The 27,397-nt window shown below is 42.6% G+C and overlaps 1 protein-coding gene across 1 annotated transcript in view; it reads left to right on the top strand.

Moving 5' to 3' along the window:
• ANAPC10 (anaphase promoting complex subunit 10) overlaps positions 1-27,397 on the top strand; it is a 66,930-nt gene that overhangs the window by 9,146 nt on the left and 30,387 nt on the right. The window contains exons 3-4 of the mRNA XM_040967095.1: positions 8,586-8,676; positions 14,939-15,059. Coding sequence (XP_040823029.1) covers positions 8,586-8,676; positions 14,939-15,059 — 212 coding nt within the window. The remainder of the gene's footprint in view (positions 1-8,585; positions 8,677-14,938; positions 15,060-27,397) is intronic.

Genomic DNA, 27,397 nt, shown 5'->3' with positions numbered 1-27,397 from the left:
ACAAAGGAGTTCATCAAACTCCTCTATCTGTTCTCCTCCCAGTGGCAGATAATGTGCATACCGGTGGGTCCCTGGCCCAGGTTGACTTTGTCCACCTGTTTTTCCATGCAGAAACAATGTCCTTGCCCAATCAGCCCAAACTGTTTCTGGTTCTTACTGTTGGGTATTGCGGCCCATCCATACCTGGTCCAGAGACAGCCCTCACATGGTTCAGTGGGAGCCAAGACCTAGCCCAGCCCATTCTACACTCACCCTGACTCTTACGAGTTACAGTGGGTGTTAGAGTCTTGCCCAGCCTGGCCCTCCCCAGACCCAAGCCACACCGGTGCCAAGGGAAATTGAAGCCATGTTCAGCCCAGAACAGTGTACCAATTCTGGCACTTAAATTTACTGATGGGAATTCCAGCCCAGTTGGGGCATTCCCTAAGCTCCCCAACCAGACCTATTCCCAGCCACAGTTCTTGCACGAGCCAACGGAGATTGCTGTTTCACTTGGGTGAGCCCACATATTCCCTTGTAGAACTACCTACCCCCAGACCTGATTCACTGACGTATTTGTTGACTTCATGGCTATGCCTCACAGAACCTGTTCCCTTTTCTGACTCTGGTGGGTTCCATGTTGTAGTTTTTCAAGTAGAATGGCCTTGTCCTTGGAAGTCCCAGAGAAGTCATTTCTCACCTGGACCTGACCCTAAGGTCCTTGCTAATCTCCACCTGTGCCATCTCTCATACTGCCTGTAAGCCCACACCCCCGAAATCCCAGAATGCATTGCCGGGCAGCCCGTGGGCTTCTCTCAGCACTGTTGGTGTTCAGGCTGCCCATCCTGAATTCTCCCAATGGCCGCCACGTAGCTGAGAGGTTCGAGCACCTTTGCATCCAGGTCAAACTAACCTGAGCTCCTTCCTCCAAAATGATAGTGGTGGGCAGAGCCAAGGTCCCACGCCTGCCTAAAGCTACCTAAGATTTGCCCACAGTATAATTACTGTGGAAGGAGAAATCTCTCGGACCTAGACAAGCCCAGGATCTTTCCACCACCTGGCAGAAGTGGCTGGGGCTAGGACTCCAAGCATTGATCCTGATCCAGCCTGGATCCCCCCAGTGGCCGCCACTGGCTGAGAGAGTTGAACACCCATGCCCCCAGGTCAAATTTCCCATAATTTTTTGAGTATTCTATTTTTTCCCACTTTTGTTTCAGCTAAGGTGTTTATTGGCTTACATTCCAATCTGTTAACCTTTTCTTTGGCTTTATTTAGTCTATTGATGAATACACTTAAGGAATTTTTCACTTCTGATACTGTTTTTTTTGTTGTTGTTGTTGTTGTTTTTTTTTTTGCTGGAAAAGTAGGATTACAGAGAGAAGGAGAAATGCAGAGATTTTCCATCTGCTGGCTCACATACCAAATGGCCATAATGGTCGGAACTGAGCTAATTCAAAGTCAGGAACCGGGAGCTCCTTCCAGGTCTTCTGTGTAGGTGCAGGGGCCCAAGGACTTGAGCCACCTTCTACTGCTTTCCCCAACCAGAAGCAGGGAGCTGGATCTGCATTAGCATGCAAGTGGAGGTGAGAGCTGTATCTGCGACTTGGTGCCAGGCACTCTGATACAGTGCTTTGGCATCCTAACCATCAGTTTAACTGCTCCGTCAGGTGCCTGCATCCCAAACAAATTTCCACACACTTTTCGGTTGCTGCTCTAATTCTAAGTGTTGTCTTTTGCATCTGATTGTACCACATGACTTTCTCTTCTTCTGATGTTGAGGAATCTATCCAAGTCTATGTAAAGGTGCTGATCCTGTGGCTTACGCACTGGAAACTGTTCCAATTTCTCTGGAGTTTTAGGAATTTTCAGGATTTTTAGACTCCCTATTCTGTTGCCCAAGAGTCTGTGTGAGATGGATCCTTTCACGTCTCAGGCTCGTTTCCTGCTCCACACTGCAGTCTGGCTCTAGCTCCCACAAGGACTCACGCTGTCTCCTATTGCCTGCCATGGCATGTTTTCCTGTTTGCTCCTGGTCCTTTTACCTGGTCCTATCTCTTCACCTAGCAAACCAGGACTTCAGAATTCATCTCACATGTCCTTTTCCCTGGGAAAACCTCCCAGCTGCCTGTAGGTACAGTGAGGTGACTGACACAAATCTTGAACATGGAGCAAGTGGATTACAATGCTTATTTAGAAAAGAGCTGTATGTGGCTTGGGAAAGCAGTTAAGGATGGCCCAAAGTCTTGGGACCCTGCACCCATGTGGGAGACCTAAAATATCTGTCTCTGTATCTCCTTCCCTCTGTAAAATTTGCCTTTCCAATAGAAATGAAGAAATCTTTAAAAAATGCTTTGAAAACATAGGTATTTGTAGTAAAAAGAAAAAAACATTGGCAATAATCTAAGTGCCCTACAGCATTGTGGTTAAATAGGTTATTTCTAGACCGTGTATTCTATATGCCGTTACAATAATGTATATTTTTTAAAAATTTTTTTTTAAAGATTTATTTTTATTATTTTTTCATTGGAAAGGCGGATATACAGAGAGGAGAGACAGAGGAAGATCTTCCGTCCGATGATTCACTCCCCAAGTGAGCACAACGGGCCGATACTATGCCGATCCAAAGCCAGGAGCCTCTTCCGGGTCTCCCACGCGGGTGCAGGTTCCCAAAGCTTTGGGCCGTCCTCGACTGCTTTCCCAGGCCACAGGCAGGGAGCTGGAAGGGAAGCGGGGCTGCCGGGATTAGAACCGGCACCCATATGGGATCCTGGGCATGCAAGGCGAGGACCTTTAACCACTTGCGCCACTGCACTGGGTCCTAAAATTTATTTTTTAAAGATTTATTATTTTTTTATTGGAAAGGCAGATATACAGAGAGGAGGAGAGACAGAGAGGAAGATCTTCCGTTCAATGATTCACTCCCCAGGTGAGCGCAACGGCCAATGCTATGCCGATCCAAAGCCAGGAGCCTCTTCCGGGTCTCCCACGCGGGTGCAGGGTCCCAAAGCCTTGGGCCGTCCTCGACTGCCTTCCCGGGCCACAGGCAGGGAGCTGGAAGGGAAGTGGGATAGAACCGGCGCCCATATGGGATCCCAGGCATTCAAGGCGAGGACCTTAACCACTTGCGCCACCATGCTGGGCCCACAATAATGTATTTTAATCTTTATTTAAAAGTCTAGTTAATTGAGTTATTATATGAGTTAATAGATTACTAGATGAGCTAATATATTCCTATGTAACATGCATAATGGATGATCCACAGCTGTCCTGGGCAGGATATAGCAAGCATCAAGGCCCGTGCAGCCATGCAGGAAGGGAATGGAATGCGGTGGGAGACTACTGCACGCCTTTGCTTCCCTTTGTTCTCTGGCATTCAGAATGCAGGGCCTCAGCCAAACTTGGTTGCCTCGACTCCAACCAAGTCTGCAGTAAGGGAAATCTCCCTGAACCTGCGGACCCTTGTGTTAGGATGTGACTGAACCTACAGTGCCCATTTATGCCCCATGGGCAGTTACCTATCCAGATCTGGCCTGCCGCACTCTGTGCCCTCCCAGAAGGGCGAGGACCAGCAGCAGACGCTCAGCTACTGCCTTGCCAGCTGTGCCCCATTGCACTTGCCAATGCCCCCTGCCTACATGCCCTCTGCCTTGACCCTTCTGGTTGCCAGCCCTCTAGAAGGCCTGCCCACCGGCATCACCAGACTTCATCCAGTCCATTTGTAACCATGCCTCAAAGGCGCTACCTGATCCAGCCGCTACAATACGCCCTCGTGCGAGCCCTTCCCACTGTGTGCTGGAATGACAGTCCCAGGAATCCTGTGCCGTCTGTTCATAATTCCCAGATGGTGTGTTGTTCTGGCACAGTGAAGACTGCCCCTCTGGGCTGCAGGCTGACTCGCGGCAGAGACCTGGGCAGATCATCAGTACCAACCTGTCCTGGCAGTCAGCTAAGGACTGCACCCAAGGGCACTAGGTATTGGTGCAGATGAGAAGAGGAAGAAGAAAAGAACCATGGAAGAAGACCTGGCTGGCCTGGAGAGTGAAGGAGGGTGTCCTGCTAGCAGTGGGCAGGGACATTCAGCTGGCAAGGACCTGGGGACCTGTTCTCAAAGCTCACACTGACTTGAATAAGAGATCCTGCCATTCTGTGAGCTCTGTAGTGAGTACCATCTCAGCTGGCCTCCCTGTGCCCACTGGCAGTGCCATTAGCAGCTCCTGCAGTTCCACTGGAGGCGCTCCAAGGAAGCAGGGCTGTCCCACTTCACGCCCTTCTCCAGCATGGGCTCCTCCTGCCCTAAGATGCCGGAAAGGTGGGCAAATAAAACAGAGGAGGCCCTGAGTCATCATTCCAGTATGTCACTTCCCTTGGTGACAGACAAGGAGTCCCAGGGAGAAAGAGCCATAAGTACTGCGGCAGAGAGGAAACTAGTCTTGGGGAATTCCCCACCCACACCTGCCAGCCCCTGGCTGCATAAAAGGAAGTTTGCTAAGCTGCTTTCCAGGAGAGCAGACCCACCGACTTTGCCTTCTGTGCACAGCTTGGCTGTCCCATTACCCTGGCCATGACATGGGAAAGAAAGACTCAGTGGCTTAGCAAGTTCCTGCAGGACAAGACTGCTTTCCGGATGCCCACCCAGTGTGCAGCCTCCCATTGCGCTCACCCTGCCTGCTGCCAGCAGTATGTCATCATCAGCTGCCCTCTGGGGCCTGCACAAAGACCACAGTTAGAGAGCCCGGTGAAGAGGCAGATTTCTTCCTGCCCCCCAGCCTTCCCAGACCATGCTGGAGTGGCAGCTGCTGTGACCTCTTCACCTCCAAAGATAGCCTGCCTAATGGTTCCTGTTGGCTCTTCATGGTCTCAGTGTATTCTAGTCAGTTCTTTAGCTCCAAATCGGTAGGCTGTTTTTATGGGCTGATTTCTTCTTCTGAGGTGAAGCTAGTCACTGATGCCACAAAGTCCCCTTGCCATAGGCTCTGCCTCCTACCCCTGCCCCAACCTCATGGGTGCTGTTAGGCAAGCTGAGTACCCCACCTTCTAAGATTGACTCCCCTGCTGCTCCTGCTCATGCACCCCCCATGTTCAAGTCATGCTTGACCTCATCCAGAAGTGAAAATGATGGCCCTTTACCACCTGGTCCCAGAGCCATAGCTGCAGCATCTTCCAACTCCACCAGCCCCACCATGACCAGCTTTCCTCCACCCTAACTGAAAAGCCTGTGTCTGGCAGCCACAGGTCTGCTGCACCTGTACCCTTGGCCAAACACTGCTGCAAGCTGCATGCTGCATTAGCCACAACTCCAACCCTCAGCTGCTCCTGGCTCCACTAGCCGGGCTCCTGCCACCTACACAGTGACCTCTATCACAGCTGCCAGTTCATTCAAAGACTGCTTTTGGCTTTGGTGTCAGTGATATGATCAGTGTCCTGAGAGGAAGACACACTTCTGGCTGCGGTGCCAGTGATGTGATCAGCCCCCTGAGTACAATGAGTGCTTCTGGCTCTGGTGTCAGCCATGCGTGCGAGGTTCCTGACTGTTTTTGGCTTTGGTTTCAGCCTAGTGACAATGCCCTGAGCAGTGTGACCAACACTGCTGCCTACACCACAGCACACCCTTTCCTTTTGCAGGCCCCTCCTGCAGTAGTTACCGCTGTATCTCAGCCCCACCTCTACCTCCCACCCACCTTGGGGTTCTGGATTCGAGTTCTGAAAGCTTCACACCAGGCCAGTATCAGCCACAGTCATCAGCTTGAGCCAGTCCTTTCCCGGGGAAACAAAAATGCTTCCCTGCTCTGATTTTCTTTCTTGCCTGGCATCAGTGTAGGCAAGGTGATCCCTAATCTGTTAGTAATTCTAAACAAGTGGACTGTACTTTTAGAGGATAATTTAGTTCTCTTTCGCATTCAGATCTCTCTCCTACCCTTCCCATACTCAAGAACCTCCCTTTCAGGAAAAATGTTTGTGTGGGTCTAAATTATTAGACAAAGGGGGTTTATATTTTGTAAGTAAGATAATTTGTTGTTGTGTTTAATATAATTTATCTTTCAAATTCCTTCATGCTTTGGGTTGTTAAGATGGTTAAGTATAAATGCTGTTAACGGGAAATTAGCTGTAGTTCTGCATGTACTCCAGATGTGGCCCCCTTTTGTGACTGAGGTTGTATGTCCTGTGGTGGGAACTGCTGCTCCTCAGGACCCAGGAGGCCTCTGGCATCCTGACTTGGTGGTGCGTGACTGCGTTGGGCTGAGGAAGGAGCCTGAACTTTCCCTTGTCTGTACCTCCTAGAATTGGAGAGGGGTGGTGGGACATGGGTGAAGGAAGCAGTCTGTTGGGTGCTCAGCTAGAGCCTCTTAGTGCCCAGAGTTGGTTCCCTTTCAGCTCCAGAGGTAGGATGGTTTGCCCAGCATCCTCCTGCAGATGGTATCCTGGTGGGGTCTGAGAGAGAGTGTTTGTGTGCGAGTGTGTTTAGCATGCCCTGGACAGGAGCAGGAAGAGGGAACTTCCCTCTACAAATCAAACACAGTCTTGATTCCTGTTTAGTCTAGTAGTGATTCTTAGTATGAATTTGAGATTTTTCTTATTTCATTATAAATTTTAAAAACCTATGATCTTAAAAAATATCAAACTGGCATATAGTAAATCTGATATCATTATTTGCTTACTTTGGTATTACAGTGTTAATTTGTTGATGTGTAATGATTTTTCCACATCAGGTAGGTGAAGTGAAAAAAAAAGGAAACCAAATAAGTTTCAGAACTGTGTAGAATGTGCCATCGTCTGTAATGGCGATTCCTGTGTGCCTGCTTGTGTATATGGTGGTAGTCACCTTTTCCTTGCTTTAGCCAAAATATCCAAGCAGTGCTTCTTGGGCAATGAGAAGTTTATTTCAGCTTATAATTTGGAGGTTACAGTTCAGGATAGGTGGCTTGTGTGGACACTGCTCATGGTGCATGTGGAGAACAGTCACGTGTTGAGCTGGGATGCCAAGGACCAGGCTGAGTTCAGCTCAGAATAAGCAACCCAGTCCAGAGAACCACTCACCAAGGCTTCTTAACAAACTATGCATCTTCCACTGGACCCACCTGTCAGTCACAGCACAGCAAGGCTCCACCCTCAATCTATTGCCCATTAACATTAAAGCTGCACAATTCAAACATCCTTATGAGTTTTTTGGAGACTCTTATGAGACCTGTGGTATCTGTGCATATGATATCTGTGCAACCGTATGCAAGACACCAGTAACATTGATTCAGAGAGCAGAACAAGGTGATGGGGAATAGTGACTTTTTATTATGTTCTTTTGTACCTTTTGAATAGGAGCCATAATTAATGTGTCATCTAGCCCCCAAATGTAAATCCAACCAATTTCTTCCCTTCTTTTGAAGCATCTACCCTTTACCATCAAATCAGTCACATTTATAGAATTAATATGAATTGTAATTTTTAGGGAAAAACGGTGTAGTTCAACTTCAGTCCTCTACAGTGGCAAGAAGGTATGGGTGTAAATTTCATTTTGGTAAGTGATAGGGTTGGGTAATTGTGGCATTACAGGTAAACATGCTGCAATCCCAACATCCCATGTGGATGAGGGTTTGTGTCCCGGCTGCCACACTTCCCATCCAGTTCCCTACTACTGATCTCGGCATAGCAGCAGCAGGTGATCGAAGCGGTTGGAGCCCTGCCACTCACGTGGGAGACACAAATAAAATTCTAGGCTCTTGGCTTTGGCTTGGTCGAGCACTAGTCTTTGCACCACCTGGGGGTAAACCAGACAAGGGAGGATTCCTCTGTCTTTATTAGTCCTTATATCTCTGTAACTTTGACTTCTAAAATAAAGAAGTATTTTTAAAGATAAAAGTTTTAATCTGAAGTGCTTGGTTTCAAAAGGAGTATATCTTTTGAAAATGTCTTAAGATTTGTTGCTTGGGCCCGGTGGTGTGGCCTAGCAGCTAAAGTCCTCGCCTTGAATGCTGGGATCCCATATGGGCGCCGGTTCTGGTCCCGGCAGCTCCACTTCCCATCCAGCTCTCTGCTTGTGGCCTGGGAAAGCAATTGAGGACGGCCCAAAGCTTTGGGAACCTGCACCCGCGTGGGAGACCCTGAAGAAGTTCCTGGCTTCGGATCGGCATAGCACTGGCCATTGCGCTCACTTGGGGAGTGAATCATTGACGGAAGATTTTCCTCTCTGTTTCTCCTCCTCTCTGTATATCTGCCTTTCCCATAAAAATTAAAAAAAAAAAAAAAGATTTGTTCCTTGTCACAGTAAGTATGACACAAGGAACTTATTAGAACCTGTTACAAGGTTTTTGCAGAATGTGGGGGTCATCTTTTCAGGAGTGTAGAAGCTACGAAATCAGGTTTGAATATGTTTCAGCTGTAGAATATAGCATAGAAACTATTTTTTTTATTTTTTGATGTCAGCAACCACAGAAATTTGGTTCCCAGAAATTTTGTGTGTGCAGGTGTGATTTCTGAGATCGAATTTGGATAAAAATTCTAGTTAATTTAAATGTATTACACTTCTGGACAGATATATGTAAGTACCTGTACAGCTTGGCTATAGAGCTCTTTCTTTTTCGTGAGAGTTAATTGCCACTTTTTGGTGTTGCTAGGATTTGGAGTGGATCAGTTACGAGATGACAATCTGGAAACTTACTGGCAGTCAGATGGTTCCCAGCCTCATTTAGTGAACATCCAATTCAGGTAATATATTTTTAATTTTTTCTTGTACTATGGGATATAAATGAGCAAGAGGATTAATTTTATTTACATGAAATTTAAAGAATAGAAATTAATGGCTGGCATTGTGGCTTAGTCGGTTGAACCTCTGCCTACAATGCCAGCATCTCATATAGTGCCAGTTCAAGTCCTGGTTGTTCCACTTCCAAATGAGCTGCGTACTCATCCACCTGGGAAAGTGATGGAAGATGACTCACGTGCATGGGCTCCTGTACTCGGGGGGAAGAATTGGAGAAAGCTCCAGGCTCATGGGTTTCATCTGGGCTAAGCCTGGCCATAATGGCCATTTGGGGAGTGAATCAGCAGACAGAAGATCACTTTCAAGTGAAATTACTCTTTTAAAAAGACAATAAAAATTAATGTCCTGTATTATGAATTCTCTCTTTTTATCTGTAAGGGTTACTTTTATTGGAAAGTAAGATTTACAGAGAGGGCTTACAGAGAGAATGATCTGTCTGCTGGTTCACTCCCCAAGTGGCTATCATGCTGGAGTTGAGCCAATACAAAACTAGGAGCTTCTTCTGGGTCTCCCAGGTGGTTGCAGGGTCCTGAGGCTTTTGGTCCATCCTCTGCTGCTTTCCCAGAGCATAAGCAGGGAGCTGGATGGGAAATGGAACAGCCAGGACATGAATCAGTGTCCATATGGGATGATGGTGCCTGCAATGGGAGGACTAGCCAGTTGAACCATTGTGCTGGGCCCTGTGTATAAACTTAAGTCATGGAGGTTATCTTCGGGCATCCTAAGATTGCACGCATCATAAGTTGAATCTGTCTGAATCTTTGTGAATTTCTTTTTTTTTTTTTTTATTTTTTACTATTTATTTATTTATTGGAAAGGTGGCTATACAGAGAGGAGAGACAGAGAGGAAGATCTTCCATTCAATGGTCCACTCCCCAAGCGGCCACAGCGGCTGGAGCTATGCCGATCAGAAGGCAGGAGTCTCCTCGGGGTCTCCCATGTGGGTGCAGGGTCTCAAGGCTTTGGGCCGTCCTCAACTGCTTTCCCAGGCCACAAGCAGGGAGCTGGATGGGAAGTGGAGCCGCTGGGATTAGAACCAGCACCCATTTGGGATCTGGGAGTTTTCAAGGCAAGCACCTTAACCACTATGCTATTGCGCCCGGCCCCGTGATATGATATCTTATGATATCTTGCAGTTTCTTTTAAATATATATATTTCAAACATGGCTTTTAAAGCAACTTATTTTAAAACAAAAAGTATCAGTTTACTTATTTGGTTTGCTAAGACCTAATATAATGTGTTAATATATTGTGGCAAGTTAAACTGGAGTGATGATAATAAATGCTTTGGCTCTAGAGCATTCCTGTAATTTCACAAATTTGTACTTATAATTGGAAAAAATGATTTTGACTTAAAAGCTCTCAGGACATTTTCAGTTTTGAAAATACTTTTGGGGGCTCAGTGCAGTAGCCTAATGGCAAAAGTCCTTACCTTGTGTGCACCAGGATCTCATATGAGTGCTGGTTACCATCCAGCTCCATGCTTGTGGCCTGGGAAAGCAGTCAAGGACAACCCAAAGCTTTTGGGACCCTGCACCCGCATGGGAGACCCAGAAGAAGCTCCTGGCTCCTGAGGCTTTGAACTGGCTCATCTGCAGCCATTGTAGCCACTTGCAGAATGAACCAGTGAACAGATCTGTCTCCCTGTTTCTCCTTCTCTCGGTAAATCTGACTTTCCAATAAAAATAAATAAAGCTTTAAAAAAGAGTTATAGGAGAAAATAAAAATAGCTATATATTTATTAAGTGCTTTCAAATGATGGACTTAGATGGACACCAGTTAACTTGTTACCTTGCTCCAGTCTTATCACCAGCCGTGAGATCTCCCATGTGGTGACAGGATAGGTCTGTTGCCTACAAGGGTACAACTGGATCAGAAGCGGTGGAGCTGGAACTAAAATCAGACACTCCAGTTTGGGACACAAGCATCACAATAGTAACTTAATTGCTATACCAATGCTTGTACTTTCCTTTAATCAAATGTTTTTATTTTTTTTTAATTTCCATTTTTATTTAAAAGAGAAACCAGTACACAGGTAAACTTTAGAGAATATATGTTTTCTTTTTTTTAATCTCCTAACAACCTTCCAAGATATAGATACTATATGTATATATATATATATATATTTCAATTTGAGATCTAGAAAGGCGAAGTAATTGTGCAGGTAATACACCTTGAATGTACAGCTTTTTGTTTGTTTCCTCATTTTTTTTTTCTGTATCTGGGATTAAAACGGAGATAAAGGGAGAAGCCCCACCCAGCTTCCCACACATCCCAGGTCCCCAATGTGGGACATACTCTGAGGGTCCTGCTCAAATGGTTTGTATTATTCAACAGTTCTGAATTGCTGCCAGTCTCGCTAGAATCCACTGGTTGACGTAGTCCACCTTAGAGTCTTCGTTTGCACAGATTTTCACTGCCAACACTTGGCTGGGGTAGTTGATCGATTTGTTCTGTCCTCCATTCTTTAATGTGGTACCAGGTGTCCTCTGCAGGTTTTGATGGACTGCCATATCTTCCATGTGCACCTGGATATACTGTCCACTGCTCTGTCTAAGCCTCTGAGGAGGCTAAGCTTTGACACTTGCACTCGATGGTCAGACCACGGAACCTGCACTTCTCTGTATGGTTAGGGTTCTGAGTCCTGCAGTTTTATTGGAGAGATCCCCAAAGAATCTTTGTCTGAGGTGATCCCAGACCTGATGCTTGTGTGTGCTTGCCAGTACAGGGTCTGACACAGTCTGTCGTCCCAGTCAGTGGGTGGTTGCAATCGCTGGGTGAGTTCTATTTCCAGCCCTGTCTTCCACACGAACCAGTGAGTGTTGCAGTACAGCCTGATTCTGCCCAGCAAACACTTGGCCCTCACGCAAACCAGTGAGAGCTGCAGCCTGGTCAGAGCAACCTGCAATAACCCCTGTCAGGCACTCTAAGATAATTTCTGGTGGACAAGATTAGCTTCCTTATTCAGACATGGCTTTTTGGGGGTCTTAAATGAAAGCCATAGATGCTCGAAGAAGATTGTACTTTTGCTTTGGGAGCCCTGGGAATTGTTTGTTAATTCAGACTTTCCCCTTCCTTCCAAATTTTTCTGTCCCTGTGCTGCTGTGTTTGACCTACTAGAGGTGATCAGGCCAACTCCGGGGGACCTCCTGGAGATTTCTGGAATATGTTTTGCTGTGTAGCTCTGTCATCAACTCAGTGAAGTTGCTTGGCTTCTCCCTCTCTTCATTGCAGTCCAGAGATTGCCTGAATGTAAAATCCTGATATTTATGGCAATATGGATGGAACTGAAAAGAAATATCAGGAATAAAGCACAGAAAAACAACTCCTGTGTGTTCCCAGTTAACATAAGGGTATTTCACAAGGTTTGTGAAAAATGTGTGTTAGCTTTTTGTTTCATTTTTCATGAAGTTTTTGAAGCACTCACATATGTAGAGGCTGATAAAGTTGATCTAATAGTGCTAAAGGGGAGAATAGTGCATAGCAAAGGCTGAGGGAGCTGACGGAGGACCCAGGGGTACAATTGACTAGGAGGAATACCGTTTGAGGTCTGTAGCACAGGGGAGTAACCATGGTTGAGAACATTTCATCGTGTATTTAAAGCTTGCTAGGAGAGAGAATTTTCAGTGTTATTAAGACAAATGATAAAAGCTTGAGGTGATGGACATTACCAGTTGCCTTGGTCTGATCATCACAGGTTGTATAGTAGTATTTAAATAGTATACTGTAGCCCTTAGATATGCATAATAATGTGTCCATGAAATCAATAGTAAGATTTTACTCTACCTTTTAGAATAATCTTACTTTTAAAAGCTTGTGGTGAGGTCAAGTTTCTTTGCAAATCTAATGGCTATGTTTATATCATAATGTATACCTGTGATCTCTAGGGATGTATGAACCTGAGATATATGAGCCCATGCTTTAGGTAAAGAATTGCAGACACCCTCCTGTCACTGTAAATTTGTATCAGTAACTATTGAGTAAGTGCAGTCAGGTCAAAGGAAGACAGTGCTGGGCAGGGTTCCTTGAGGCAGGCAGACATGTTCACTGCGACTGCAGAGCTACGTTACCTCAAGCCAGGTATTAGCATGCTAATATTTATTTAGTGAATGGAGATAGCAATGGTTGCTATGTCACGAGGTTGAGAAATAAATGAGGTAGAATATATAAAGCGTTTGTGTTTGGGCCATATCTCCTTGCTATTTGCTAACCTGGTGACGAAGTTGTCCTGAATTTGTAGGACAGTTTCATAATGTAGAAATAGAATCACTCTGAGAAAAAAAAAAAACTGATCCTTTAGATTGGCTTTTGCCTTTTTTTAATACCAAAAATCTTAATATTATTCATGATCTTTGGTCTTGGCATGGTAAGAAAGACGTTCTGTACTCAGGATGCCCTTTGAAATGTCTCCCTGTTCCTTTGCTTTCTCTGCTTTTCTTCCCTAACCCAGCAGAAAAGATGTCAACTTGATGCCTCTGGCTTCTTTCGGAAACCAGGCCGCAGTTACTTGTCCTGTGTGTAGTTTTTAGATGCTAGCTGTTTCGCATCTTGGGCTGAGGCAGTCTGTTACTGGCTCCATTCCTTCCTGATGGATAGCTTACGTTGTGGAAGCTTGCTCTCCTCAGTGCTGTATATGCCCTGCTGCCCTTAGAGACTGGCTTTTGGTCCGGAGTACTTTCCAAAGAGACCACTGTAATTAAGACAGTGCCTGTTTCTGGTAGAATTTAACTCTTAAGGTACAGTTAAATAGATTCCTTAATTTTGGGATCCATTTTTAAAAATTGTTCCATGTTCTCCCTCTTGTGGTCAAATAATATTTGCTCATTCTGAAAAGTTATTTAGAAAACAAAACCTCCCATGGGTCTACAACACTAAAATAGTAGATTTTTTATTTTAATGACTGCAGTTAAACTTTTTTTGTATATATTAGCAAGGATTCATATTTCTTAAAAATGGTTTTTTGCTTTCCTTAACGTACAGTCTTGTATATGCTGTCTTACAATCTACTTTGTAAGTCACATACTCGCATGATGATTTTCAAGTTTTATTTTTATTTTTTAATGTGCTAGAAAGGCTGATCAAGAGACAGAAAACCTTCCTCTACTGTTTTGTTTCAAGTACTCACAATAGTCCTTGCTCGGTCAGACTGAAGGCTGAAGGCTGGAGCCTCCCATGTGGGTGGGTTTCCCATGTGGGTGGGTTTCCCATGTGGGTGGGTTTCCCATGTGGGTGTCACGTAGACAACCTGTTGGACCATCACTTGGCTGCTGCCTCACCAAATGAAACTAAGAATGAGGAATAGAACTCAGGTGCTCTAATGGAAGATGTGGACATCTGGAGCAGTGTCTAACAAGTGGGCCAAGTGCCCACTCATGCGTGGTTATTTTAAATATTAATACTCTTGTACTTAGTGACTGGGTTAAATTAAAAATATAGTTACAGAAAAAACATTTACTATACTTACACTATGTGTTTGGCAACGCAGGACTTTGTAGAATGTTTATTGTTTTGTTTGCCCTTCTAATTGTGTGCCTGTGTACCTTATAAAACTTGCTAAAACTGTTTTCTAATCAGATTTGGGTATTTGTTATTTTAATATGTTCTAATACAATAAAGCTCGTATTTCTGTTCAATTATTTCAATTTCTTTGACTATCAGAAATTGAACTTTTTCATATTTTTTTGGCTACTTACATTTTGTATTGCACATTTTTTGCTTATTTCTCCAGGTTATGTTTATACATATAAATACAGTTACACACACGTATATAAACAAGAACGTAATTGAATTTTTGAATTAAGTAATAGGTTACACTTTGTTTTTTAATTTTGCTTGATTACATTTTTCGCTTATTTTTCAGCTTGATTATAGGAAATTAAATGGTAAATAAAACCAAGCTTGTTGTAAACATATCTGTCTGAAATATAGATGAAGAGGATGGAATCCTGAGTATCTGTAAACAGACTAGGTACCTCATCGGGCTCGACTGTGCCTTCGTCGAGCAGCTTTTGTTCGCATCTGGCTCTTGGGCAAGTTCTGCGTAAGAAATGACTAAGTGAAATACCTGTGTATATTTTCACATGTTCTCAATTTTTGTTATTGAAAGAAATGGGAAGTATTAATTCTAGTACTAATTTACATCAGAAGTGAAGGTAGATCTTGCCATATGCTAAAGCGTGTGTGTTGCTTTTCCCTGATTGTTTTTAGGAGAAAAACAACAGTGAAGACATTATGCATTTACGCAGACTACAAATCTGATGAAAGCTATACTCCAAGCAAGATCTCGGTCAGAGTAGGAAATAATTTTCACAATCTTCAAGAAATTCGGGTATGTTTTTCAAATATTTAACATGTGTCATCTTTTAAGTCTGGCTCTTCACAGGGTAGTAGCATTAGATTAACAAAATATTGTGTAAGAGGAGAATTATTAATAGTGAAGGAAGCATGGTTGTATGAATTTTAGTTTCTTTTGAATACTGATTGGTGTTTTTATTTTTTAAAACATTATGGAAATGTTCAGATATACAAAAAAGATAAAAACATTATACAGTAAAACCAATAAATGCAGCTCCAAGATTCCCTCCAGTAGTTAGGATTTTGCTATATTTGCTTTATTACATCTATCCCAGTAATTTTTCATGTATTTCAAAATGAGAAACATATCTGTAAATTTCACAATATTTCAGCATAATATATTATTAGCATTTGTTTAATGCTTTTTAATGATAAATTTTTGATACAATCACACACAAATCTTGAGTGGAATATTTGGTGGTTTTGATAAATGCATACATCTTTGTAACCCCAACTACGATTAAGATGTAAACACTTTTGTCATTCCATAAAACTGTTATTCATATTATCTTTATATCCATTGCTTTTTATAACTATTATTCTGCATTTATTTATTTATTTATTTATTTCCGTGGATCAGCATTGCGTGTTGTAGAATTTTAGATAGGCTCGTTATGTCTTTTTGGAGATAATCATGTTGCGTATGCAAACACTTCATTCTTTCTCATCCTGAACTCTACTCCGTTGCTTGAGTATACCACTGTATACTTTGTGTTTAACTTTTTGCAGCTCTTGAGTCTATTTTTTTATCTTGATTTTGCTAGTTATCAAATATGAACATTTCATTAATATTCTCTGTGACCTTGAACTGTTTCCTTCTGAAACTCTGGTTCTTGCCATTTTTTTGGATCAGAAGACCATTGAAATGAACTTTGTTAAGACAGTCTGGGAAACACTTGTTGGCTTTGAAAGACCTCCTGTTAATTTGTGGCCTGAACTCTTTGACTTAGGTTTATGCTAAAGGCAAAATACTTAACCATTTCCATTGTCTCACATATTTTATCTTTTGTGGCTAAAATACTCCCTTAATACCCTGAAGAATGTAACACGTGGTGGTGTGGTTGTCACTCTGCGTAGCTCTCTTGGACTTACTTCTCCCATACAGTGAAAGTTTGCATTCCTTGACCTGCATCTCTCCAAACCACTCCCTCGCTCAGCCTTTGAAAACCATCGTTCTGTTACTGTATCAACTCAAGTTTTGGAGATTCCATATACTCCTTTTTTTTTCTCTAAAATTTATTTATTTTTATTGGAAAGGCAGATGTATAGAGAGAAGGAGAGATAGAGAGAAAGATGTCCCGTCTGTTGATTCACTCCCCAAGTGACCACAACAGCCAAGCTGAGCCACTCTGAAGCCAGGAGCCCAGAGCCTCTTCTGGATCTCCCATGTGGGTGCAGGGTCCCAAGGTTTTGGGCAATCCTTGACTGCTTTCCCAGGTCATGTGCAGGGATCTAGATGGGAAATGGGGCCGCCAGTATTAAAACTGGCACCTGCATGTTATCCTGACACATGCAAGGTGAGAACTTTAACCAATAGGCTACTGTGCCAAGCCCTCCACATACTCTTATAAGTGAAGTAATATAGTATTTTTCTTTCTGTGCCTGGCTTATTAACATAATGACCTCCCATCCATTCACAATGTTCTTTTCAGGATGAATATTGTACCATTGTGTATACATGTCATTTTTTTCTTTATTCTTTTGTTACTTGATGGACACTTGGGTTGCTTGCCGGTTTTGGTTGTTGTGAATAATGCTGTGGTATACAATGGAATGCAGATATGTCTTCAACATACTGCAGTCAGGCCTTTTAGTATAAACCAGTAATGATGCTGCTGGATCATATTTTTAATTTTTTGAGGTAACTAGATGCCATTTTCTCTGATAATGCTTCTAGAATACATGTCCATCAGCAGTGTGCTGTGTCCCATATTCCTCATAACCTCATTGGCATTTATCTTTCTTTGTTTTTATGATAGAATAATTGATAATTCTAACAGTTATGAACCTCATTGTGGTTATGTGTTCGCTGCTTTGTGTCTTTATTTAAGAAATATTCATGGGCCTGGCGCTGTGGCCTAGTGGCTACAGTCCTTGCCTTGAACGTGCCGGGATCCCATATGGGCGCCGGTTCTAATCCCAGCAGCTCCACTTCCCATCCAGCTCCCTGCTTGAGACCTGGGAAAGCAGTTAAGGACAGCCCAAAATTTTGGGACCTTGCGCCTGTGTAGGAGACCTGGAAGGAAGTTCCAGGCTCCTGGCTCTGGATTGGCACAGCACCGGCTGTTGCGCTCACTTGGGGAGTGAATTATCAGATGGAATATCTTCCCCGCTGTTTCTCCTCCTCTCTATATATCTGACTTTGTAATAGAAAATAAATAAATCTTTTTTTTTAAAGATTTATTTTTATTATGTTTTTATTCGAAAGGTGGATATACAGAGAGGAGAGACAGAGAGGAAGATCTTCCATCCGATGATTCACTCCCCAAGTGAGAGCAACAGCCGATGCCATGCCGGTCCGAAGCCAGGAACCTCTTCCGGGTCTCCCGCGTGGGTGCAGGGTCCCAAAGCCTTGGGCCATCCTCTGCTGCTTTCCCGGGCCACAGGCAGGGAGCTGGAAGGGAAGCGGGGCTGCCGGGATAGAACCAGCACCTATATGGGATCCTGGGCATGCAAGGCAAGGACCTTAACCACTGCGCCACTGCGCCGGGCCCGAAAATAAATAAATCTTAAAAAAAAGAAATATTCGGGCCCGGCAGCGGCGTGGCCTAGCGGCTAAAGTCCTCGCCTTGAACGCCCGGGATCCAATATGGGCACCGGTTCTAATCCCGGCAGCTCCACTTCCCATCCAGCTCCCTGCTTGTGGCCTGGGAAAGCAGTCGAGGACGACCCAAAGCTTTGGGACCCTGCACCCGTGTGGGATACCCGGAGGAAGTTCCTGGCTCCTGGCTTTGGATTGGCATAGCATTCGCTGTTGCGCTCACTTGGGGAGTGAATCATCAACGGAAGATCTTCCTCTCTGTCTCTCCTCCTCTCTGTCTATCTGACATTCCAATAAACAAATAAATCTTTAATAATAATAAAAAAAGAAATATTCATGCCCCAAACCACTTTTTAATCAGGTAGTTTTCTTGTCCTTTAGTTGAATTCCTTGCATATTTTGTATATTAATCCTTTTTCACATGTATGGCTTTACAATATTTTCTCCAGGGTCTGGCACGGTATCCCAGTGGCTAAAGTCTTCACCTTGCATGTGCCTGGATCCCATATGGATGCCCATTCTTGTACTAGCCATCCCACTTCCCATCCAGCTCCCTGCTTTGTTGCCTGGGAAAGCAGTAAAGGCTGGCCCAAAGCCTTGGGACCCTGAACTCATGAGGGAGACACAGAAGAAACTCTTGGCTTCTGGCTTTGGATTAGCTGAGCTCCAGCTGTTGTAGCCACTTGGGGAGTGAGTAAATGGACAGAAGATCTTTTCTGTCTCTCCTCCTCTCTGTTTATCTGATTTTTTTCAATAAAAATAAATGCACCTAATGAAAAAAAGAAAGAAATATTTTTTCCAGCCTATAGATGATCTCTTCCCACTGTTGATTTTTTGCCCCTTTCTGTGGAGAAACTTTCTTTTTTAGTTTGGTATATTCCCGTTTGCTTGTTTTTGCTTTTGTTGCCTGTACTTTTGTGGTCATATCTAAAACATCATAGCCCAGATCAGTGTTAAGAAGCTATTCTCCTATGTTTTCTTAATTTTGGGTCTTGGGTTTAGGTTTCTAGTTCATTTAGAGTGTTTTATCATGTGCAGATGCTAAGTTCTGGCACTCTTTTCCCTTTTGAGTCAGCCATGTTATCCCTTCTGTTACTGTGCTGCATCAGTTTTACAGATTTGCACGTGTTGAAGAATTCTTTATATTTCTGGAGTACATCCTGCCTGATGATGGCGAATGGTCTACATACATGTCAATGAGGATTTTTCTATCTGTGTTTATCAAGCATATTAGCCTACAGGTTTTTTTCCTGTGTTTCTGTCTGGTTTTGATATCAGGCTACTTTGTACCTTATAAAAAGTTTGGGAATATTCCTTTGTCAGTGTTTTGAAAGAGTTTTGGAAGGGTTGGTTTAATTTCTCTTTAGATATTTGGTGGAATTTAGCAATGAAATCTTGATGTTTTACTTTGATGGGAGATTTTCTGATTTTTTTTAAAGCTTTTTTTTGAAAGGTAGAGTTGCGATCAGAAAGGTGGAGAGAGAGAAAGATTTCATCTGCTATACCCTCCTAAGTTCTGCAGTGGCCTTGGGTGGGCCAGGTTGAATGGTCTCCCATGTGGGTGCAAAGATCCCAGAACTTGGGCTATCTTTCACTGCTTCCCCAGGTATATTAAGAGGGAGCTGGATTGGAACTGGGCAGCTGGGACTCCAGTGGGCACCCATATGGGATGCCAGTGCTTCAGCTGATGGCTTTACCCTGCTATACCATACTGCCAGGCCTTACATATTCTCTTTCTGGGTGACACTTTTAAGCATTGTACTGTGAATTTTGTCTTTTTTTTTTTTTTTTTTTACCACTTTTGACTTAAGTTTTGCCTGCTTGTTTGTTTTTATTTTTCTGATAAAAGTTTGTATGGGAGCCTGGGTCTACAGGGAAGTTCTGGAGCCTCAGTTCATGGATTTTAGCCTCACCCTGGAGTCTAGTGGGGTGGTCATGGAGCCTGGAGCTGCAGGGACCAGCCTAAAATCTGCATCCAATCTAGTTCTAGGGCAAGTGAGAGAGTGGGTATGTGAATGCTGTCATGGAGGCTAGGACCTATGAGGACTGGAGGAAACAGCCAAGGAACATGGATCCATTGAAGTGGCCCAAGAGCCTGGGTCTGTGGTTCCTAGCTTGAAAGTGGAGTATCCTGGGCCTTGGCTGTGCTGGAGCTTGGGGTCACAGAGATCCCACAAGGGTTCTAACCTAGATCCAGGTGGGCCTGAGCCTGGGAAATTGTCGGTTGACCTTGGAACTCGTGTAGCACTGGGGTGGGGCTTGCCTATCACATGGAATTGCATAAAGCCTGTGGTCCACAGAGGCTCATCTGGAAGCTGAGTTTATAGTGCAGTTTATAGCAGGACGGATGACAAAGGTGTTGGGGACTGACTAGGGGGTGCCTCACGCTTGAGGTGACTCATGCACAGAAGGTAAGCCCAGATTCTGAATATACCAAGCTGATCTGAAGGTTCTGACCCTAGGCAATGGCCTGTTCTCTGGAGCTGTTGCAGTTGCCTGGGGTTGGGCTTTCATGTGTCCATGTCCCCCTGCCATGTAAGGGTATCTGTGCTGCCTAGCTACGGAAGAGGCAACGTGGGTGACGTACTGCTGGCCTTCACGTCTCCCACACTATGTTTTTTAAAGTTTCTGGTTACACCCAGGTGTCATAAGGTCTCATTTGGTTTCTTCAGTTTTTGTGAAGATATATTGTTTGCATGTGGATAATTGTTCGTGTATTGCCCAGTGTTGGGGCAGGCATGCTGGATGGTCATGTTCTGCCATCGTTTGAGTCCAATATCCAAAAGGATGGTACTGAGATGAGTTTTTATGTTATATATGCTTATCTTTATTCTTAAAAGAAGTTTTGTTTTGTAACTTAAGTTTTTGAAAAATTATCATAAAAAACAGACTTTTCTTTTTATTTAAACCATACTTAGCGAACAGGTACCTGTGCTTGAGTAAATTTGGAGACAAATCATCTGTTTATGTATTTGCTGAGTTCCTCCAGTCACTCCAATGCTTCTTTTCATTTAGAACATTTTCACTTAATTTTCCTGGTCATGATTCTGTTGAACTAATTAACAGCCCTTTTAGACTTATATCTGGTCAGTTGGCATGGAGTGCTCTGATGACGTTAAAAAACATCTCCTAATTGTTCAAATACTTGGGTTGCTCATACTGCAGAGTCTTTGCCAGTAGAGTTGTCTTATTTTGTAACAAAGGTATGTCCCATTATTCCCAGGCCATTTGGTTCTCTGTGCTATGTGTTGGAAATGTCCACTAGATGTCACTGCGATCTCGTAAGTTCAAGAACTGTAGTCAGAGTTGCACTAGTTCCTTGAGGATTGAGCTTCCCTTTTATGGACTATTTCTAGATTTATATAGTAAAGATGTCTTGTGTTCTGTTGTAAATTTTACTAACATTGTGAAAGTATTTTGAGTGATTAATAGGAGAAACATCAAATGATATTTGAATCTAATAGAGTACTTCTCATCTGGTCCTTTCTTCAGTTATGCCATGTAAGTGCTGAAACATTAACTGTCTAGGAAAATAATTCTTCCAGATAGTCTCTTAATTATCTGCATGTTTATATTTCTGTGTAGAGACCACATAGCCTCATGAGACTAGTAATACTAAATACTACCAGGTGATAATGTAAGTTGTTTTCCAGAAAATCTTAATGGATATACTGTTTTCTGCCTGATTCTCACTAAGGAACCATAATTTTTGAATATTGCTTTAAAATATTAGTGCTTAGTCCTTTTAATTGTACATCTTTATATGTGGCTTATTCTGGTTTTTGTTTATGTGTTAAGTAGAAGTGGGATAGCATTTTGTTAGGGCAAGATGAAGCAGATCAGGTGTGTGTTTGTTTTGTTTTTGCATTACTGCACAATGTGAATTTAAAAGAAATCAGTGCTGCCTCTATTTCAGATACTAAGACAAGTGGTTAAAATAGTGTGAACTTTTTTGAGGTTTGTAGAGCCATCATTTCATTAGCTACAGGATTGATTTACTTGAATGGAAAATCCAACTAATCTTTTTCTATTTTTTTCCATGGATGCTTGCCCACTGGAGGGTGTTATGTGTATTGGAACGTTTTAATCAGATTTATTTTTTTAAACTAGAAAGTATAAATTTATTTACTTAAAATATTCTAAATGCTGATTTAATTTTATTATTGCTTTGAAATGGTAACTTAAAAATTATCTCAAAGTGAGAAAAGCTGTTTATCGCAAGTTATTCTTTTTTTGTCATATTTTTCCCTTGAACTCAGTTACAAAGCATGAGTGTATCTAGATCTTTTGTTTCCAATTGAAAAATTCCCTACAAAGTAATCAGGTACTTCTTTACTATTCTAGAAAATATATTTTAACTTCAACACATGAATAGCTGCAAGATCTTAAAATTGGGTTTGGCCAAGAAAAGTATTTTTGGTGCCGAAGTTGAATTCATGTATGTTTATTTATGTTACTCATTCTGTTTTCTTCTGTTCACAATTCTCCATCCCTCACAAATAGGACTTAGGAACAATTCATAATGAATTTGTAACTTATTGCTTCTTTAGAAGAGACTTTTATATGGAAGAAATAAGCATTTCATTCTTTATATCATTACTTTTTCAGAATATCTATGAAATACTTTTGTGTAGCAAGTCATGTCATGCAAGAGAAGTTTGCAAATACAGTGTTTTTAAGACTTAAAAATGTTTAAATTTTTGTGTTTTAGTGTTATATTTTTGACTTGGAGTTCTTGTATTCTCAGAAAAAAAAATGTGAGGAAAAACATTTGTCATGTAGAGCAAGCAACCAAAGAATATTATATCAAAGCTGTGACAGTTTTAATATTTTAGAAAGCACCTCCAGCTGAAATTCAAGAAAAATTTTCGATTTACGTGATTTTTTTTTCTTTAAAAAGTCTTGTAGGCTTTTCGTGCTTAAATATGAAACTAAAGTGACTAATAATTACACTGTGACAACTCTCAATATTCTGTGCATGCAAACCAGCTTGTTAAACAGGTGTTTTCAGCATCTGTCATAGTTATTAGCACTTCACTTTCAAAATTCATGGCTGCAAGAGGATGAAAAACTGTTGGTGCACAGGGTTGGACACTGTAGGTGAATTTGATAATAAAGGGTTAACAACTTTTACTTACTTTGTGGAGAAGTTTTGAAATGAGCCTTGTTAGGAGAGCTGTGATGCTATTTTCCCTTCTTCCATGTGGACAAGCGTTTGGCTCCCTACTTGTGTTTTAAATCGTTAGCGCTGCCATGTGAGTCCATATATGGTACCTTGATAGAAGTGGTTAGTAAGTCAGTCCTTCTGTTAAAATAATATTTACTATCATAATTTCAGTTCCACTAATGTGTGTGGTAGAGTAAGAAGATGTAGACAAAGGCGCTGACTCTATCAGTTGATCTTAAGATCTACCTATATTTAGTTTTTTATAAGGGGCTTTGTTAAACATTTTGATACGAAGTGGAATAACTTGGTCAGTATCTACAAACAAATTGGTTGATAAGACAGTATAATTTATTGAGCCTTTGGAAAAACACTTTTATTGAATGTAGCTAGGTTAAGGAAAATGTTTTAAAATTAATTTCTTAAAAATAACTCAGTTAATATTTGAATTCAACATAGGAGGTCTTGATGTGATACATGTAATTTTTAGGCCAGAAAAAACTATCTCTTTGTATCCCTCCCTAAAAGTAATAGGTGGAAGTTTTAGAAAATTTTATTTATGCTTGTTTTTTTTTCTAATGTCCAAAATAGAGTTAAAGTTTGTTTATTTCCCTTTGACAGTAAAAAAGGGTTCATGGAAAATTCTTTCTATGAAAAAAAATGGCCATTTCACTTGTTTTGTACCAAGACAAACTTTTCTTTACTAGCTTTTCTATGAACTTTTTGAAGTATCCTTATATATTCTATGGTAGAATAGCACTTACATATACATATACTTTTTAAAGATTTATTCATTTTTACTAGAAAGGCAAACTTTTAGAAAGGAGAGACAGAGAGGAAGATCTTCCATCTGCTGGTTCATTCCCAAGTGGTTGTAATGGCCAAAGCTGAGCTAATTCAAAGCCGAGAGCCAGGAACCTCTTTCATGTCTCTCCTATGGTTGCAGGGTCCCAAGGCTTTGGGTTGTCCTCTGCTGCTTTCCCAGGCAACAAGTTAAGGAGCTGGATGGGAAGTAGAGCAAGCGGGACATGACTGGCACCCATATGGGGTCCCAGCACATGCAAGACAAGTGTTTAGCCATTGGCACTGGGCACAAGAATATGCTTATAGTTTTATGAGATAAATATTCGTGTATCCATTAAACTATAGGTTATTTCATGGCAGTCCCAGTCCAAATAGTCATGCTTATTCTGTAAATATTTGTTTAGGGCCTGCTCAGTGTCAGGCATTATGTTGGTTAGTGAGTATACAACAGAGAGAGTCATAGTTTTGACCTTAACTTCCTCATCGTCTGGTGAAAGACAGGCAAATAAACAGTTATGTCATAGTCTGGTAAGTACACATTAGGGGCTATGGGAGCACAACAGAATATCATTAACTGTGATTTGGGAAATGTTTCTAAAATAGATGGTGGTTTCACTGACTCACACTGATACATGTAAAGCCTCATTAGGTGCAGAATACAGTGGAGCCATTCAAGCAGCCCATGAAGCATATGACGATACCAAAGCCAATGAGAAGGCATCGTAGGCAATCAGCAGAGCTGAAACTTGTCCTAGCTGGTAGGTGTGAGAGATTGACAAGAAAGATTGTAGTAGTTATTCTCTTTGCACCTTTACTGTGGTAGGATTCCTATCCATAGAGTTTACATTCTTTACGAGAGGAAAATGTAGTGTTTATTTCAGTGGAAACATATAGGTAAAAGTCAGTTTGAGCTTACTGTCAGGCTTTCTGGGAGTTTAGATGTGAATACGTTGGTGGAGAACAATCATGGGGATGCTCGGCTGCGAAGTGGTGAAGAGCAGGTGAACATGTGACCGTTTCACTAAGGCTGGGACGGTTGGGCTCAAGAGGAGGGCATGCAGTTGGGAGCTGGAAACGGATCTGAGAGCGACTGCACCTGGCATGTACTGGGACTACGAATAGTCTTCCAGTAGTCGAAGGGGACCTCTAGAATTCTTTTCAGGATTGGAGGGCTGTAGAATGTTGCCATTTACCAGAAGTAGAAAAAGGGTAGGGTGGAGACAAAGGTGCTAAAATGAGATTAACTTTGATTTTGATTGCCGATTTCTGGTGTTTCTTCAAATGGAGGGATTTTTAGTGAAGTCAGGTATGCAGGTCTAAATCCAAGCACAGAAGTCTGGGTAAGAGGTGCAGATTTGGGAATCATCAGTGTGTAAAGAGAAAGTAAGTGGAAGATGTAGCAGCAGTAGAGAAGAATGTCACGCAGGTGTCAGCACAAGTAGAATATCCCTTATCAAAAGAAAAAGGGGCAAAGTATTTTGGGTTTCAGATTATTTTTCCCAGAGTTTTGAATATTTGTGTACATATAGTGAGGTATCATAGGGGCTGGACACAAGTCTAAACACAGAATTAATTGTGTTTTGTGTATGCCTTAGAAACATAGCCTGCCAATATTTTACACAGTTTAGTGCATGGAACAAGGTTAATGGTGTGGAATTTCCCACTTGTGGCATCTTGTCAGCACTCCATACATTTTGGATTTGGGGGCATGTTGGATTTCTGATTTTTGGATTAGGGTTGCTGAATGCGTATTTGTGCCAAATAAGATGATTCTGGGATGGGTTCTTGTTTTATAACGTGTGATTGGAAGATTTTACACTATCAGTGAGTACCTAAGATAAAGTTAAAAGTTGATGCGAATCAAGATGGCAGAATAGGGTAAGGACACGTGTAAATGGACGGAAAAACATTTAATCAGGATGAAGCAGAGAGGACATATTTCAGGAAATAGGAAAGGACAGAACGACAGCAGAGGGGTACCTGGAGACTGACAGACGCAGGAAAGCAGCGGGCACAGCAGTGTGATGTTGCAGTGACTGATACTCCAGCACGGCATTCAGCGAACAGCGATCTGAACTCCACCAGCAGCCGGAACTCCAGCAACCAGGTGGGAAGGGACTTTCACTGGGAGCTTGGGAGGTGGACCCACACAAAGAACTGTCCATCCTACTGATCCATTTGATTTGAGGAGCAGAGACAGAGCAGCAGGTCTCAGATGGGCAGTGTGAGAAAGGGTGGATTTCATAGCCCATTCAGCCCCCTAGAGCTGAATTGGGTGCCATTTTGCGTGAGGAAAGGGCAAGGGAAAGGACTGAGCATGCTCTGAGCTGGAAGTGAGCTCATTTTTGACTCGGTGAACTGCAATGACGTGGCATTCTATGGGTTCCACCCAGGACAGGTCTGGGTAGCCCTCGAATCTGACAGAAAGCAGATCAAGAACTGTAGTGGTGCATCAGGTGCCATTTTGTACACTGTGGCAATAGCTTTGGGACTGCAGGGACAACAGTGAACTGTGTATGTGCTAAGCTCGCGAGAACTCACTGAGATCACTGGATTACACTGGTCCCGCAGGAAAATAATACTGACTGTGGCATTGTATGGGTCAAAATAGGTCCATGTGGCACCCAGACCTAATGTCCCACAGGTTCTGACAAAATCAGCACCACCAACAATCTAATTATGTAGCACACCTGGTGTCTCTCTAATCCTGGGACCTGCTCCAAGCGAAAGTGGGAGAAATGTAGTACAGACAATGGTGCAGCCTCAGCACGGTATCACAGGAGGAGGAGAGTGGTGATCCAGGAGCTGGGGCTGCGAAGACCACGATGGAAATCTAACAGAAGAACCCAGACCTGCAACTCGCTGGAGACTGTGGCACAAGTGACTGCAAGCAAAGAGCCATGTACCAACTGCAATAAGTAAAACCCCATTGGAGACCTGTGGGTGACACAGCTTAGAAACCTGCCCCAAGAAGAAGACTCTGCTAACCAGAAGTACAATGATCAAGAGCAAAAGAAGAGACAAAGGCATAATGAATATTACTGAAAACTCCCCTGCAAAGGAGCAAAACCCTATGCCAACCTCAGAGTTAACTGAGGAAGACATCGAGAAAATGGGGGACACAGAATTCAGAAAACTCATTTTAAAGATTCTGATAAAAAATGAGAAGCACATACAAGAATTCAAAGAATTTAAGGAAGCAATAAAACAAATCAAGGCTGATATATCAGAAACTAAGAACACAGTAGAGCAAATTAAAAGGACATTGGAGAGTCTCCAAAATAGAATGAAGCAAGCAGAAGAAGGAATCTCAGAATTGGAAGGTATTTCCAGTCATTAGGGGGAAGCAAACAAAAAGCTGGAAGCAGGCAGGATCAGGCCAAAGAAAGTACTCAAGAATTGAAAGACACTATTAAGAGGCCAAATATAAGAGTTATGGGAGTCCCAGAAGGTACAGAAAGATAAGCTGAGTTTGCAAATGTATTTAATGAAATTATCAAGGAAAATTTCCCTAATATGGAGAAAGAATTGGGAAACAACATCCAGGAGGGACACAGAACTCCCAACAGGGTTAACCAAAAGT

Source organism: Ochotona curzoniae, unplaced genomic scaffold (assembly GCF_017591425.1).
Source record: "Ochotona curzoniae isolate NIBS_2020 unplaced genomic scaffold, NIBS_Ocur_1.0 scaffold_4506, whole genome shotgun sequence".
NCBI lineage: Eukaryota > Metazoa > Chordata > Mammalia > Lagomorpha > Ochotonidae > Ochotona > Ochotona curzoniae.
Note: the sequence above shows the minus strand (reverse complement) of the source record. Positions and strands in the feature narration are given on the sequence as shown.